This window comes from Pseudorasbora parva, chromosome 3 (genome assembly GCF_024679245.1).
Source record: "Pseudorasbora parva isolate DD20220531a chromosome 3, ASM2467924v1, whole genome shotgun sequence".
NCBI classification, from domain to species: Eukaryota; Metazoa; Chordata; class Actinopteri; order Cypriniformes; family Gobionidae; genus Pseudorasbora; species Pseudorasbora parva.
Window position 1 is genome coordinate 39138628 of NC_090174.1, and position 18336 is coordinate 39156963.

The 18336-nt window shown below is 37.5% G+C and overlaps 1 protein-coding gene across 5 annotated transcripts in view; it reads right to left on the minus strand.

Annotated features, from left to right (window-relative positions):
- Nucleotides 1-18336, minus strand: part of camkk1a (calcium/calmodulin-dependent protein kinase kinase 1, alpha a) — a 96104-nt gene that overhangs the window by 20922 nt on the left and 56846 nt on the right. For all 5 annotated transcript variants that reach the window (XM_067438778.1, XM_067438776.1, XM_067438774.1 and 2 more), the window contains 5 exons: nucleotides 13260-13311; nucleotides 12946-13079; nucleotides 9766-9802; nucleotides 6450-6471; nucleotides 4212-4300 (listed from right to left, as the gene is read on the minus strand). In XM_067438778.1, coding sequence (XP_067294879.1) covers nucleotides 4212-4300; nucleotides 6450-6471; nucleotides 9766-9802; nucleotides 12946-13079; nucleotides 13260-13311 — 334 coding nt within the window. The remainder of the gene's footprint in view (nucleotides 1-4211; nucleotides 4301-6449; nucleotides 6472-9765; nucleotides 9803-12945; nucleotides 13080-13259; nucleotides 13312-18336) is intronic.

Sequence of the window (18336 nt, forward strand, 5' to 3'; positions counted from 1 at the left end):
GTTGCCACAGCGAGTGTTGCCTGGTTAGCAGGATTCAAATGAATTGATGAAAGCTGAGTTTCCACTCGAGCCGAACAGACACTTGGCAATCAACTCAGCTTAGCGCATTCTTCTTTTTTCGAGCTTCCATCTTATTTAAAGGTTCAATAAAATTTAAGCTCAATCAACATGCCGATTAACTTATTAAAAATCATTTTGCTTCGTCCCTTGTTTTCTATTAAAAAAAAGAAAAGAAAAAATGTAGGTTATGGTGGTACCATAATAGGGCCAATTTTTGGAGGATTTAAAACAGAAATGTAAAATGTGCAATGTTGTAAAAGCCATTACATTAACACTAGTCTTAAAACTTATTTGTATTATTTAAGGTGTAAAGCTGTGTCAATTTTACAGTCCTTTTAGGGTTTACGACATTATGTTGTAACCCTGAAAAGGTTAGTAAGCACTTTTTAGCTCATTCACCGTATCCCCCAGAGTTAGATAAGTCCATACATAGCATTCTTATCTCCGTGGGTGCTGTAACTCTCTCTGTAACTCACCACTAGCTTAGCTTAGCACAAAGACTGGAGGTAAACAGCTCCAGCTAGCCTACTGCGCAATAAATGACAAAATAATGCTAACATTTTCCTATTTACATGTTGTGATGTGTATAGTTACATTGTGTACTAAGACCGACTGAAAATGAAAAGATGCGATTTTCTAGACTGATATGTCTAAGAACTATACTCTCATTCCTGTGTAATAATCCAAGAACTTTGCTGCTGTACTATGGCTGCAGCGACACAATAATATTATGCAGCACCTCAAAATAGATTCATTTCCATCAACATAACCAACATGACAACCTTCTTGCACAGAGAGCGTGCTGGGGACTATTTTCAAGCACTGCGTAATATCATTGCGCCGCTGCACCCATGGTACGGCAGCAAAGTTCCCTGATTGTTACGCAGGAATGAGAGTATAGTTTCTAGCTGGTCTAGACATGTTTGCGTTAGTCTTAGTACACGATGTAACTATACACATCACTGTATGTAAATAGGAAAATGTTGGCGTTATTTTGTCATTTATTGCGCAGTAGACTAGCTGGAGCAATTTACCTCCAGTCTTTGTGCTAAGCTAGGCTAGCGGTGGGTCAGAGAGAGTTATGGCATGCACGAAGTTGAGAATGGTGTATGGACTTATCTAACTCTGAGGGAAACGGTGAATGAGCTAAAGTCCCCAAAAGCCAGCATCTTCCTTTAACTTTACTTTAAAGGGTCATTAAACCCTAAACAAAATTTTCTGAGATTTTAACAGAAGTATGTGTGTTGAACATCATGGAAGACAATGTTACCAACTGTTAATTTTGAATGTGGGAGACAAATAGTTACTTTTAAGCCTTTTTGCTCTATTTTCAACTTCCTGGTTTAAATTAATCTTCATGTCAATGTCCTAGGTTGTGACGGTTTTTTGTACTATAGTACAGCGATGACTCATCGCTGTCTCATAATTATTCGTGAGATTGCGTGTCTTTATCCTATAAGAAGACGTGTTGCTTAATTCATGACAGCACGTGTTTAATTATTAATGACAGCACGCGTTTGATAGGCATTTTCCACTGACTGACGCAGCGGTGCTTCAAAAAGTGAGATCGCATACAGTAAGTGAGAGATGCATTAAAGGTAGGGTAGGTAAGATTTTGTTCAAAAACTTTTGTTCCAAATTTGTTGAAACCTTCTTTATATATCAATACATAATTAAAATGTAAGTACTCTGAAAAAGAAAGTATAAAAATTGAGTGTCTGTAGACCTCTCACGACTGTTTTAAAGGCAGCTCATTATTTCCATTCACTCCACCTTCTTCCTTCTGGGCTCTTTCCAAAGCCACGCCCCCAAAACACATGACCGCGCCTCACCGACCACTCAGCTGGAAGACGCACCCGAGACAAGCGGAGTGCATGCATCATGTCAGAATCTCATGTAATAAAAAAATCGAAATTTATCAGTATGAATATAAAGATGTCTTTTAGTACTCACTATCAAGCTAGAATACCGATAAAATATATTTTTGATTTGGTAACAAGCTAGTTATATTTATAAGGCAAAGAAAACGGGTAGCATCATGTTTTTCCAATAACATCAGTTATTCTGTGATGAAGATGAATTTTGTGTAAGATTCATAACATATACTGTGTTTTGTATGTAAGAGTTTCCATGATGAAAGCATTGTTGATTAGTAGAAGCTAAAGCTAACTTAGTTCTAAAAAAGTTTCTGGACTAGCTTTTAGAAATGCATTTTGCTATCTAAAGTTAAATTTTGCGAAATTCAACACAACAGCGATCAATTTGAGAATCTTGAAACCTTGAAAATCTCTACTAATGGCTAAGTGTATAATACTGCAACTTTATGCTAAGTAATGTTATTAGTTATATTAGGCAGCTTCATGTGCTAGTGATACATGCTTCATGAAAACATAAACCAAAAAAAATTATAATCAAAATGAAAGATTACCTGTCCAGCAGAAATACAGCTGCAAGGAGATGCTTTTCAGCCCCTTGAGGTCCCTCAGTTCTCGCCATCGTTGGAAAGCCATGCTGATATTTACTCACGTTTGATTTCTTTGTTTATCCAACGACTCTTTGTGCATTGCCTTTACATGTAGGCCTACTGTCTTCCTTTTTTGCATTGTTTGCCTTCGCTGACTGCAAAACGCGGGAGCGTGCATTTTGAATGCTCTTTCTCTGCCATTATTTTGCCTAGGTTTCGTGCCTCTTGAAATGCTCAAATCAAACGGGTGCGCGTGTGGGCGGATCCTGTAGCGAAAGCGGTGGTAACCATGGTAGCGAGAGAGAGTGAAAGTCGCCAATCCAGAAGCCAATCACTTGTTTCGTCCCGACCTAAAATAATGAGCGGTGTTTATTGCAGATTAAAAAGTCTAGAGTCGCTCGATTTTTATACTCTGCTTTTCAGAATACTTACATTTTAATTATTAATTAACTTTCCAAAAAAGGAAAGTTTAAACAAATTTGGACAAAAGTGTTTTAGATCATTTCTACCTACCCCACCTTCTCATCAAAAACGAGTGTTTTTTCCGCTTTGTATGAGTGTCTGCATTGTCTTCGTTCTCTTCAATAGATCCCGAGTCTTCACACAAACTTGATACATCCGCACTGTGAGTGTAATCGCTCTTCAGGGCTATTTAACCAACCAAACGGCTTATAAACTCCACAAAATAAGCCTCAGAGGTTTTCAACGTTATACAACAGCGTGTTCACATATATTTTCAAAGCAGAGAACAAATTGCGATTGGCTGTGCATTAAATTGTGCATTAAATTAGTTGTCACCGGATATATGTATTTGTGTAATGGTGAGCTTAAAAATCCATGTGTATATTGTGTTGCGTGTAACGTCATAGTCATTTGCAGTGTGCATTTGTGGCAAGCTTTGATGCTTTTAAAGAGAACGAAACAAAACTGTCTGAATCAGAAAAGGCCATTGCTGTGCCGTCAGCTGTCCGTCTCCCCATCACCCCCCTCCACTCCGCTGCTAAACCACACCCACTTTCATAGCATTTTTCAAATCTGTGGGGATAACTGACTGCTGCTGAAACAGGGGGTTTCATGACCCTTTAACCACTATATATATATATATATATATATATATATATATATATATATATATATATATATATATATATATATTATATATATATATATATATATATATATATATATATATATATATATATATTATATATATATATATATATATATATATATATATATATATATATATATATATATATAGTTTTTTTTAAGTTTTCATAACTAGTGTTTTTTTCTTTTGACAGATGAGAAGATCAGAACAGCCTTTAGAAATAGCACAGACTTGTTTTCATCAGGAAAAGCTGACCTCCCCCACGCACACATACATGAGTGCACTGCCACATTCGCTCACTTCATTAGCCTAACAGGATGCCATGATGAGTTAGAACAACAAACACAGAGATGTTCCTTGTGACAGAGCTCTCTTGGGTCTTTATTTTTACACAAGTAATGATTAATGTCAGACGCTCATCAGTAGGAGTTTGCTTCGCTCTTCTCTCCTGGGATTTATTCACATGCTCCGTTACCAAAAGCATGTCAAGGTGGTCTCCTTAGAAACTAAGAATGAACCCAGCGAGGTCGACCCAGCAATTTGAAAACGGCTTTTAAAATAAAGGAAGTGACTCACAGTACTCGATGCCCAGAACAATATCCCTGAAGTAGTGACGGGCCTGTTCCTCGCTGAAGGGACTGTCGCTGGGAACCTCCATCACAGGGCTGGTGACCAATGGAGACAATTTATTGTAAGTTAAGGTACTATTAAAAGACAGTAATAGTAAGCAAAGATTCATAAAAAGAAAAAACATCAAACATTTAGTCTAGGAGAGGTCACAAAATCATTTTGATACAATAATATAGTGTCCGAAACATCCCATTGATCCCAATGTTAAGTGGTCTAATGTATATATATTAAGGGTGTCCCCGACTATGGATTTACACATTCGAATCAGAATTGTCGAACCTTTCTATGGTTGACCGATAGTTGAATCATCTCTGTGTGTGTGTGAATGGGTTGGAAGGGGCACGACACTCAGCAAGAGGGTAAAACTAGTTTTATTTTCCTTTACACACTGCACACAGCAACAACTTTTAATAAAGTGACCAAAACTGCCTGCCAACTAACAGACAAACTGACAATGGCTTTCTTAGTTAGGTATTAAATAAAAGGTAATGTGGTGGATAAACATTCATAAAACGCTTTCTCATAACATTTTAAAGCCGCGATCGAAATACAGAATATCACAAAAATATTAAGAACATTCTGATAAATAAACCTAAAAAAATACCTGCCTAGAGAGAAAAAGAACACTTCTTAAGCTGATTATGCCTAAAGGGGGTCGCACACCGGACTCAATTTTGAATCGACTTCTGACAGAAGAGCTGCACGATGGGTGTATCTTGTAGCACAGGGTAAAATCAGTATGTACATTAATAATTTGAGGGAAATATAATATATATTTAATATAAAACCTTGAAATGGCGCTCTGTGACATCGCAGGATTTTTAAACAACTTTCTGAGTCGCCACAGACAGGTTCCGAATGCTGCCGCCACCGCTGTGTGTAGCCTACACTCATTGAAAACAATGTGTTCGAATTTTAAAGGCGAATCTTCGACTATTCGGGTCACGCCTATTCTGATGTTTTTAAGAATATTATGTTAATCTATGTTAGTCAGCTAGATAATGTAGACTTAGTGACCGACCTATTTAAATCAGCAAAATTCGAAAACAACAGTCACAAAATGCCAAATGTTTTTTTCTGTCATATTCTATACCTTTTCCAGCAGACTCTTCCCTGTGTGCCATTTTTTTTAAACATTTAATTCCCCAGAGGATTGAAATTTAACGTGCTCCATATCAACCGTTCTTACTCATAATGACAACTAACCAAACCATCCCGTCAGGTCTAAAATATAAACAGGCTTATGCCATAGTAAATCAGGGTAAGACAAAAACAGGTTTTGGAAGAAGAATTGATTATGCATTTGTTATTTATTAAATATTTGATATTTAAATGTTGCTAATTGTGACAAAAAGTTACATATGTGACAAGGCAGCACTGGGCAAGTAAGATACACCAATGAGAGAACAGAGGGTGCTGTGAAACTACATGACTTCACACACACTGGATGGAATCCTTCAAAATGAACTGTGAGATTTACATAAAAAGCAATCACAAAATCCACTTAGCACAAAACAGGGTCCTCAAAGGCCATTTCATTCATTACCCACAGGCAGTGAATCACGATTGAGCAGAAAGGCCAAATATATTCAGCCAGGTCTAGTGAAAATAGACCATTCTGTAATTATGCAAAGCAAGTTTTAATCTGCTCTTTTCGAGACAGATACCCACAAACACCAGGAATACTGAACATATCTCCCAAACAAAGCCTGGCACTGGCAGAAACTCACATTCAACCAAAGTAAAATGTCACATTTGAAAGCAAAAAAAAAGGTCTTATAATAAACTGGAAGCCTGCTGCCCTTTAAATGAGCTTTTATGGATGTGGAAACGCAGAGAAAGCAACAGAATAAATAAACACTCAACAGAATACAAGAAAAGTATAACAATACAACATTTTACTATGCAGAGAGAATACAAGTGCCTATTAAGAACTGATCTAGAAAAAGACGTGAATAAGAGTCTGAGTGAGAAAGTTAGAACTTAAGCATTTAATTAATCCCTTTGGAACAAGAGAGGAAAGTAGGGACAACTGAGCCAGATCTAAGTGATGACAGATATGCAAGACAGGGCAGTTGATGAAGGAGGAATAGAGTGATTAATGGAAGGACAGAGGATGGAAGATAATGTGGTGAAATCATCAATTACGTAGAAAATAGAAAAGTGTACACACAGAATACTCACCCCTTCTGCATCAGCTCAAACACTGCAGAGAGATCAGATATAGCAGGAGAGTCATTAATGCAAAATGAGAGTGAAAAGACATTCTGCTATTGACAAATCTATTATTCAGTGCACTTTATGAAATTTAATTTTCACAGTCCTCATATAGTACATCATAGCCTTATATGACACGGCTCTTTTTCTCATATAAGTATGATATGTGCTTTTATTCGCACCGTTTCTCAGTGGTGTGAAGTCATTCAGGATTTTGTAGCAGTCCATCAGCTCAAACACCTTATATTCATTCTTACAGTATGAGTCAGAGCAGCCAACTAAATGTGTCACAGTCGAATGTATGAGACACTTATTCTGCCAAAACTCACATCAGCCTATTAGGAAGCCAGGCTGAACAGTTTGAACTGTTTGAAATAGACCACAGTCTACTTTTCATGAAAAAGTTAAGTTTGTAATGGTAGACTTCAGGGGGTTTCATAAGTTTTGAAACGAAAAATGCCCTGAGATCATTAATTTTCAATGAGAGTTGGTGATGTGAGACAATATGAGCGAGATTGATGTGACAAAAGTGAAGCGTTTCATTTCAAGTAAATGAGCAGTGAAGCGATGTGAGGACTAGCAATGAGATCAAGCAGCTGAATACTGCAACCAATGAACACTCGTTGAAAAGAAAGAGTTAAGCATGCATTATGTGTAAACATGGGGTTCATTTTGATGATTAGAATGCTAATACAATATTCACAAGTGTCTGTTCGGTATGGGATTTGATGTATCGTTTTTTTTAAAGTCTCTTAAGCTCACCAAGACAGCATTTATTGTACAAGAGAGTGAAATATTATTCCAATTTAAAATAACTGATATTAATAATATTAATATATTAAAAAAGTAATTTATTACTGTGATGTCAATTACTCCAGTCTTCAAGAAACATTTCTTCTTATAAATGTTGAAAACAACTGCATTGCTTAATATTTTTGTGGAAACCGGAAAAATGTTTCCCCTCTGCACTTTTTGATGACTAGAAATTTCAAAAGAACAGCATTTACTTGAAATATTTTGTTAATATTTATACTGTCACTTTTGATTACTTTAATGCATCATTGCTGAATAAGTATTAATTTCTTTTCTTTTTTTAAACCCGTAGTGTAAATACAATTGTACAATACAATTGGTATAATGGATGTTTACTAGTGCTGGGCAGTATACCAGTTCATACCGATTTTTTTCCCCCCCAAAATGTATTTTTGTTATGATATGAATTTTAATTATACCACAATACTGGCATATGTCGCTTAAACAACGTCCTGAACGCGGCGCACTGGTGCACTGTAGTGAGGGCACAGGTGAGATTGCCTTACACCCTATGGCAGCTAAATCCGAAATCGCCCCCATTGAGCCAATCAGCCATTGAGCGTACAGCTGAACTCCAGTAAAATTACACACTACTGGTTGGCACCCCTCATCGGATCCACTCCTCTCCCTTATCCCAGCTCATCTTTGACGGCCAGGTCACCACTTTCTCCTCCTCAGTCACTAATCTAGGGGTTCGGTTTGATTCCCAGCTGACCTTCAATGACCATATTAAACACATCTGCAAAACCTCCCTCCACCACCTTTGTAACATCTTTAAACTGCATCCCCTTTTAACCTTTCCAGATGCAGAGAAACTTGTCCATGCCTTTGTCTCCACCAGGCTGGACTACTGCAGTGGACTCTTCAGTGGGATTTCTTTCAGAAATATCCAGATGCTTCAATACATCCAGAACAGCGCTGCCAGAGTCCGTAAATATGATCACAAAACTCCCATCCTACACTCATTGCACTGGCTCCCTGTTTCATCCCGGATTGACTACAAAATCCTCCTGCTCACACATTAATGCATCACTGGACATGCACCGCCATATCTACAGGAACTCATCACTTTGAAATCCTCCACCTGCACCCTCAGATCATCAGGCCACCTGCTTCTTCAAGTCCCCATCACCAGGCTTCGTACCATTGGGGAGATTGAGCTTTCTGTTCGGCTGCACCGCGGCTTTGGAACCGCCTTCCCAGTGAGCTGAGAGCAGTACAGAGCCTGGACCAGTTTAAAGCTGAACTGAAGACTTTTCTCTTCAGAAAGGCTTTTATGTGTTGATTTTTTGTATTAATCTTTATTTTTATTATTTTTTTGTTATTTTTTCCCTTTTTTCCATTGTTGCACTTTGAGATTCTTCGGAATGAAAAGTGCGTTATAAATAAAATCTATTATTATTATTATTATATCAGTTGTAAACTCGTTATTGCGGTCCAATGTGAGATTGAGCGAATGAGTGCACTCAAAAACGTCCACTACAGTTTCAGACACAACTCTGAATGGCTGTCCCTTCAAATAATGCCCTTCTTGAGGTAATAGTGGGCCATTTCGGATTCAGCCCTTGATTACAGCAGAGAATTCAAGCTCTGCGCGGAGCGCTACGATGACATTAACAATGTTCTCCACATGGATTATATAGCACATATAGACCGTTTAATTTTTTTATAGACCTATTTCATATACTCTAGTGCTCTAAACATGAACCAGCACAGTGTATGCGCACATATTTTATCAATATGAAATGTATGCAAAGGACACTGATGCATCACGACAGCGATGACAGCATAGTATAGATTATTCTGCTAGACGGAAGACAATGATGTAAGTTAATAAATAGACTGACAATTAATTTACAATTCAAAGAATGAGCTAAAAAGTAACTGCTTTATTCTTTCTGTGTTCAGAGACGGTAGTATTCTTAAAGGTATTGAAAACATCCTTAGACTGTTTAAATGTTCTTTCGTGTTTATCCCACATTTTGGCAGTTGGTTGTTATATAGGGTTAGATTTTTAAAATGTTTAAGGTGCCCTCAACTCTTTTTTGTCTCTCTGTGATCATATTTTAATATTAATGTGTCTGTGATGAGTCTGTGTTTTATTGGTTGTTTCCCCAAAGCATCATGTTGTGGGGCTTTGAAACCTGTATTAACTCTTGTGTGGAATTTTTCTACAATATTCACAATATTCAAAAAAAAAAAAAAAAGCACTCTAGTCAATCTACTGCAGTATTTCCTCTCAATTAGTAGAAAATGTGGTTAACAACCGATCATGCATAGGGGGAAAAAATACCGTCATATACCGCAAAACCGATATACAGTAACTTAAAAAAAATACCATGCTATACATTTTTGGTCACACTGCCCAGCACTAATGTTTACTACTGTAAAAACACCATCATTTGCTAAATATTTGACACATAATTGCCATTTTACCATTAAAATTATACGGCAACAAAAAAGAACATACCCATGTGAAGGTTGTCCTCCGCTGGATCATCCAGCACCTGAAAAATACATTTTATTAAAACACCACATGTATGATCTCCAGCATTCTTTGCATCTAGGAAACTCTGTGATATCCATTAGTAGGTTCAAAGCAAATGACTAAACTTTTTTCTTCATTGGTTATGTTAGAAAAATCTGTGGAATGAATAAAAAATGCTCAAATGTGTTCAACAGAAGATTGCTCTTGTTAATAGCTAAAAGCTATTGTAGAGCTTTGCGACTACAATTTTATAGAAATCTGAGTTTAGCAGGCACAGATTTAGGGACATATCAACATAACAAAATACAGCTGCAAACAATACAGAGGAGCTTTGTAGGAAACAACTACAGTATTACGCAGAGAAACACACCAGCCCAAAGAGCATGTTTGATTATTGCCTCAGCTCCATTGGCTATATAGCTGTGTGTGCAAATATATGAAGAAAAACGAAATGTTAAAGATTATATCATTCTACAGCACTGCATGGAAAAAGTTGCCTGTTAATGGAAAAGCTGGATGCAAAAGCTAAACTTGTTTTAAAAACAGCCGAGCTACTGGCACAGCGTAGCTGCTTTTAGTTTTACACTGGTGATGAGATCCGATAAGCATCAGGTGCACCTCATCCGTCACTGCTAGCAGAGCTTCGTGTCTGTATTCCTCTGTATGGCCGCACACTGTTGACTTAAGACTATACTTGGGCTGGCAGTAGGAGAGGCAGGTGATTGGACTGTAGGTGGTTCCTCTAGCTCACTTTCTAAGATTCCTTTAAACATTTTTCATGCTCTGTTTCAATTTTCTCTGGCGCTCTCTCTCGCCCCTTTTTTCTAATTATGCTGACGTACGTGGGTGATGCTGTGATTGAAGAGCACTCAGACAGAACCACAGGGGGAGAGAAGGAAAGGCGCTTTTCTCCTTCAGCATCCCTCCATTCTGCCTTCCTGCGATCGATTGCACTCATCTCCAAACCCTATTCTCAGGACATTACTGGTTGTCTCTCTTCAACAGATTTACTCCTGGCTGATTTTCATTGTGTTGCTATTATTTTGTCCCCTCTTTGGCACAAATTACATAATGACACTAGGTTGTCTGAGGGGTTGGTCCGAGTCCAGTCGCTTCCAAATTTCAAAACATATCTCATTACATTTCTAGACTAAGAAAAGACAGAAAATGTATTTTTGTCTCATGGGGATGAAAGACAACAATTCCCAGAATGCTTTGCTGCCCTGTGAGGCCATTCCCAAAGCCACCTACTAGATTACTGGATCACTTTCCCTTTCCCATCACGACCGCTTTCATTTTTTAAAAATCAGCTCAGTTAGAGAACAGACACTACAATTAAAAACTGAACGTGTCTGTTCAATATAATGTGATTTAGCCGCTGAGGGAGTCTCACAGCCCAAAACGCTGCAGGAGTCCGATAACATTGACAGTCACGGATGAGCTCATGATGAGAGCTGAGGTAAACGCAACCGCGCTCGCGGCATAGACTCACAGTGCATGTTCATTCTGGTGCGTTTTCAGTTCATGCCTTTGGAAGCTTAACTTTGATAGGAATTAATTTGAGAAGTTGAAACACTCACTCGCTGTGAGTAAGATCCCATCACCCATGCGAGGATTGGAAATATGCGGAAATGGCTCCCTCTGCTGGCTGTAGTCTTTAGCCTCTTGCCAAAAATTCCTCCGATGACGCAAATTGTCGATATTTGCATCATCGGAGGAATTTTTCCAGAAATAAAATACATAAATCTCTTGTCTCAGGGGGACAATTATTCGAATATACTCCAGGGTGTCTTCTGATACAAAGCCATATGCTTTGTATGAAGTAACTCTTTAATTTTTTGCAGAGTTTTAGTTGAAACATTTGCCAACAATGTGAAAAATGTAAAAAATAAAATAAAATAAAAACAATTTATGGTTATAATTAATGATTTGTTAATATTTTTTTTGGTACTCAAAACACTTTACATATGAAAGGGGTGAATCTCCTCAACCACTACCAATGTGCAGCATCCACCTGAATGATGTGACGGCAGCCATATTGCGCCAGAACGCCCACCACACACCAGCTGATTGGTGGAGAGGAGACAGAGTGATAAAGCCAGTCGAAATATGGCGATGATTAGGTCATGATGGACAGAGGCCAATGAGCCAAACAAATGATTTTGTTTTGAAAATGACAAATGATTTCGCTAGATAAGACCCTATTCCTCGTCTGGTACCACGCAGAGCCTCTGAAGCCCTTCGACTGCATTGATTTGGACCTTCAACAATATTGTTGCAATGGAACTCAATGGTGAGGATAAAAATCCTGGAATGTTTTCCTTAAAATACTTAATTTATTTTCGACTGAAGAAAAAAAGACATGAACATCTTGGATGGGATGCAGGTGAGTAAAATATCAGGAAATTTTCATTTTGAAGTAAACTAATCCTTTAACGTCTCATCTGAAATACTGGAGTTACCACAGTTATAGTTGACAAATGTCTCGTGTAAATGGAATTATAAATGAATGTTGCATTGTTTGTCACACTGTTCTTATATGCTATTCATCGTTTATCGTTTTTAATAAGGATAAAAGTGTTTATATTGTCATTTGCAGGGTCTTGTTTTAAATAAAATTAAGGAAGGAAGGAAGGAAGGAAGGAAGGAAGGAAGGAAGGAAGGAAGGAAGGAAGGAAGGAAGGAAGGAAGGAAGGAAGGAAGGAAGGAAGGAAGGAAGGAAGGAAGGAAGGAAGGAAGGAAGGAAGGAAGGAAGGAAGGAAGGAAGGAAGGAAGGAAGGAAGGAAGGAAGGAAGGAAGGAAGGAAGGAAGGAAGGAAGGAAGGAAGGAAGGAAGGAAGGAAGGAAGGAAGGAAGGAAGGAAGGAAGGAAGGACTTTTGATTTGTCTATTATTTTTTTATTCCTTCTTTGAATTTTGGAGTTTGAAATGACTTTTGTTCAGAAGGAAATAACTTTGCTCAGAAAGAGTTAGTTAATTCAGAAAGAATCAATAAAAGAAAGAACGTTGTAAAGAAATTGTTGAAAGAAAATTTGGTTTAAAAGGATCATGAATTGAGAAAAATGATTTCCTTGATTTTTAAAGGTCATTGTACTATAACAAATATTTTGTAAGTTTCAGAACTCAATGAATGGACCATTTTTTCCTTTTTCCTTTTTCCTTACCTCAACCAGTTTAACAATGTTGAGGTGGTCTAGCTTTTTCAGGATGGCTATCTCCTGGTAAACTCTCTCCAGAGGACCAAGCACCTTGGGCTGCTCCCCCTGGGCTGCTTTAGGACCTCGGGGAGGAGGGCGGCCTGCACAGCGAAAAAATGATTCAAATATACAGAACTTAGGGTGCTGCTTCATTTAGATTCTGAATTCTTCAGCTAATTTAGAGGCCTACTTCAGCATCTGCCCTAAAGAACAACATCTGCTGTGCATAATGTCTGCATACATGGTTTCAAATTAAAACTTAATTCAAAAGCCATACGTACGAGGGAAACCATACTGTTTCATCAGCTTCTTCTTAGATACCACTTTCATTGCCTGCAAAACAAAGACACAGACACAATGAGACACACAGACAATCTTGCACAGATAAAGATTTCTGAGCTATTGTACAAAGAGGTCTCCTCAAACACAGCCTATTTCCTGAGCTTATAAAATGGGTGAAATAATCAAGTGACTTTTTTTCATTAACATACTAATCAAACATAGATTTCTCAGAGTTCAATCGACTGCAGTCTTTTCGTTTGTTTCTGGCCTTGATGGGACACTCGAGATTCCCCTCACAGCAGTGTGAACTTGCTCAAATGAATGTGGAAATTTGGTCACATACAGTGAGTGACAGACAATAAGAAGCAAGCAGACCAAAGTGCTTGTGTTTGAAAATCAACTAGTTCATATTGTTTTTTTCTCGAGAAAAGAAAAAAAGAGGTTGAGCACATTCAACCGCTGATGCTTGGATAAGATGTTTTTGTAAGCAATTTAAATGTTAATCAAATAAATTGCTTTTGGCACACAGAACTGGGCTTTTAAAAAATGCACTACATACTGAGTCATCTGTGTCTTTTTATAATGGAAGATGTCCATTACTGAAGAATCATGCACCTGTGTCTTGTCTACTTATCAACTGGGTTTCTAGCACCTGCAGAAAACATGAGGGTTTTCGTAACGTGTGAGTGCCGGGTAATTTAAAAAATTCATCCTTGAGTTTCTCATGACATTCTCATTTCACATATTGTGATGGAAAGAATTCAACTTTTAACTAAAGCATATGTTGAAAATGTGGTCTTTTCTTTTCCCTTTTCATGCTATAAAATCCAATAAGTGAAATGCCTCCATCTAAAACTGAAACCATGCACAACTTTAGACATGAATCTATAATAGTTAGCGATACGAAAAGGTGATTTTCTCTCATGTCTCAAGGACAGCTGGAGGAGAGCTACATCTGTATTGCTGATGAGTTTAAATAAAGTGTGAAGGGGAAAAAAAATGAATGTTTCATGAACATGTCAGAGGTGAGCACGGTGAAACAAAATTGCTATTTAAAATACAGCAGGGTTGGAAAGAACTGAAGTGTCTGAATATAAATGACTGGGAAACAATGAGATGAATCGGCATATATATATATATATATATATATATATATATATATATATATATATATATACAGTCTTGTTCAAAATAATAGCAGTACAATGTGACTAACCAGAATAATCAAGGTTTTTAGTATATTTTTTATTGCTACGTGGCAAACAAGTTACCAGTAGGTTCAGTAGATTGTCAGAAAACAAACAAGACCCAGCATTCATGATATGCACGCTCTTAAGGCTGTGCAATTGGGCAATTAGTTGAAAGGGGTGTGTTCAAAAAAATAGCAGTGTCTACCTTTGACTGTACAAACTCAAAACTATTTTGTACAAACATTTTTTTTTTCTGGGATTTAGCAATCCTGTGAATCACTAAACTAATATTTAGTTGTATGACCACAGTTTTTTAAAACTGCTTGACATCTGTGTGGCATGGAGTCAGCCAACTTTTGGCACCTCTCAGCTGTTATTCCACTCCATGATTCTTTAACAACATTCCACAATTCATTCACATTTCTTGGTTTTGCTTCAGAAACAGCATTTTCGATATCACCCCACATTTCTCAATTGGATTAAGGTCTGGAGATTGGGCTGGCCACTCCATAACATTAATTTTGTTGGTTTGGAACCAAGACTTTGCCCGTTTACTAGTGTGTTTTGGGTCATTGTCTTGTTGAAACAACCGTTTCAAGGGCATGTCCTCTTCAGCATAGGGCAACATGACCTCTTCAAGTATTTTAACATATGCAAACTGATCCATGATCCCTGGTATGCGATAAATAGGCCCAACACCATAGTAGGAGAAACATGCCCATATCATGATGCTTGCACCTCCATGCTTCACTGTCTTCACTGTGTACTGTGGCTTGAATTCAGAGTGTGGGGGTCGTCTCACAAACTGCCTGTGGCCCTTGGACCCAAAAACAACAATTTTACTCTCATCAGTCCACAAAATGTTCCTCCATTTCTCTTTAGGCCAGTTGATGTGTTCTTTGGCAAATAACCTCTTCTGTAACCTCTTCTGCACATGCCTTTTTTTTAACAGAGGGACTTTGCGGGGGATTCTTGAAAAAAGATTAGCTTCACACAGACGTCTTCTAACTGTCACAGTACTTACAGGTAACTCCAGACTGTCTTTGATCATCCTGGAGGTGATCATTGGCTGAGCCTTTGCCTTTCTGGTTATTCTTCTATCCATTTTGATGGTCGTCTTCCGTTTTCTTCCACGTCTCTCTGGTTTTGCTCTCCATTTTAAGGCATTGGAGATCATTTTAGCTGAACAGCCTATCATTTTTTGCACCTCTTTATAGGTTTTCCCCTCTCTAATCAACTTTTTAATCAAAGTACGCTGTTCTTCTGAACAATGTCTTGAACGACCCATTTTCCTCAGCTTTCAAATGCATGTTCAACAAGTGTTGGCTTCATCCTTAAATAGGGGCCACCTGATTCACACCTGTTTCTTCACAAAATTGATGACCTCAGTGATTGAATGCCACACTGCTATTTTTTTGAACACACCCCTTTCAACTAATTCAACTAATTGCCCAATTGCACAGCCTTAAGAGCGTGCATATCATGAATGCTGGGTCTCATTTGTTTTCTGAGAATCTACTGAACCTACTGGTAACTTGTTTGCCACGTAGCAATAAAGAAATATACGAAAAACCTTGATTATTCTGGTTAGTCACATTGTACTGCTATTATTTTGAACAATACTGTATATATATATATATATATATATATATATATATATATATATATATATATATATATATATATATATATATATATACATATATATATACACAGACGACTGCTTCTTAAAACTGAGATCAACGTGCACATCAACGATGCGCAGAAAGATGGGTCAGTTCCCAGTTCTGACCCATCCCAATAAGGATAAGGAGAGTTTAATTGGACCAGCTTGTTTCTCAGAATCACAACCTGTAAGTATAAATAATTATTGATGTATATATTTTAAACCGGTTGTTCAAAATACATTGTTTTCAACTAACCGGCTAACTCTTACAGAAATACTTCTACTAATACTTCTGCTAAGCAGCTGTGGGCCTCTACCTAAAACTGTGTATATTAATAATGCATTTCATCAGTCATTCATTGCATATTTTCTTTGAGTAAAGATAAGGGATTGAGCAAGACTTGTTTTGCATCAGTCATTCACATTGTATGTTACACTGTTATTGATACATTTCCTATATGTACACATGAGAAATATACACGTGTTTGTTGATGGACATTGATGAATCTCATAATGTTCCACAAAATGAGTAGTGTATCAGAGAAATGTACTCCTCAAGTCTCCTTGCCATGGAGGTTTTGGTTTGAATAATTATATCTTCTGATGTTTCATTATCAGTTATGGCAATGGTCATTTAGCTTGCGACATGCGCCAGTCAGAACAGACTGGGCCGTCTGACCAGAGTAGGCTCATGGAAAGAAAGGATATAGAGAGACTGATTCATCAGCTGAGTCATTTAAGAATATCTGAAAAATGTGGTGATGTGCATATGTATATAAAATGAAAATTAAAAGGTTTTTTGTATATAAAATGAAAATTAAAAGGTTTTTGACCCTGATGCATGTAAACCTCACTGTAAAAAACAAACAAAATCAGGTCTCCAATTGAAAATGTTCTAGTGACTAGAACATTTTTAGTTGGCCAAATAAATACTAATTAAATTGCATCAATTCACAGAAGTTTAATCTGGCCAACTGAAAAATGTAACTAGAAAATGTTCAATTGGAGACCTGGATTTTTTTACACTGCTGTTGTAGGAGCCAAAACAGAATTAGGAGCCTTTAAATAGCATAATGGGGCACTTTAATACAAGCATGAGAATAACTGAAAGCATGGAGCGGATGAATACACATAGAGTTAAATGAAGAATGAGTTTTAATTTTAGGATTCATTCTACAAGTAAAGAAAAAAGAGAATGTGTGGTAATTGTAAGACCGATAATACCCTGCTTGTGAGTTTTTGAGGCCAGTGGAGTGTAAAGGCCAGAGACGGGGGCACTCTTACTCTACTCTGCCTTTATGAAGGGATTTGAGCTCTGTCCTCTATTCATCCTTGCTCTTATCCAAACAGCATGGATTAATGAATGCAACTGTGAACCAGGAGCTATATTTTGCTGTATATTATGACGGATGATTATGAGGAGGACAAGAAAGTAATCAGACATGATAAGTAGACCTGCACAGACCACACCAAAAAAGACCCCCTTCATAGTGATACACGATGTGATGCTGGCTTCATGCATTTTGATACTAGTACGTGCAAGTTTCAGAAAAACCAAGAATGCTTATTTCCCGCTACTGCTAAGTCACTCAGTTTATATCTCATATATAGTCTGACAGAAGAGGATCCAGGATCGGCCTTCTGCTGTTGAAAGCTCATTCTCTTCAAGGTTATGATTTGAGCTGTGCTTTTCTCCTGTTGTGAGAAGTGCTAGTTTGAGTGTTTGTGGCCTTTATCTCAGCATGAAGGAGTCTAACCAATCTCATCTGACCTCCCTTATTAACAAAGTGTTTTTGAACAGGCCCTCAATGAATGTGACGTGTTATTTATTTTTATATTTACAATATAAAGATTGTGGTGCACGAGCATCGTGCCAATCAAAGTCATTTTAGACTGTTTTGCTCCACACTCAAACCTTTCGACCATTTCTCTACATCCTTTACATACATTCCATATAGTCTCTTCATTGTCATGAGTCTGCAGACATGATCATAATACAGCGTGAAAATGCTGAGTCGAGTAATTTTATGTTGCAAAATGCAGGGCATTTCAAAGTATTTTCACTATTCTGACACATGCTGCCATTCTCTGATATCCTGCCTGCATAGATTTATGCTTATTAATGTAGACAATCTCACTTTCTGTCATGTACATTGTAAGAAAAAACGAATGAGTTCTACATAATGTGACAAATATAATTAAATGTAGAAGGAGAATATC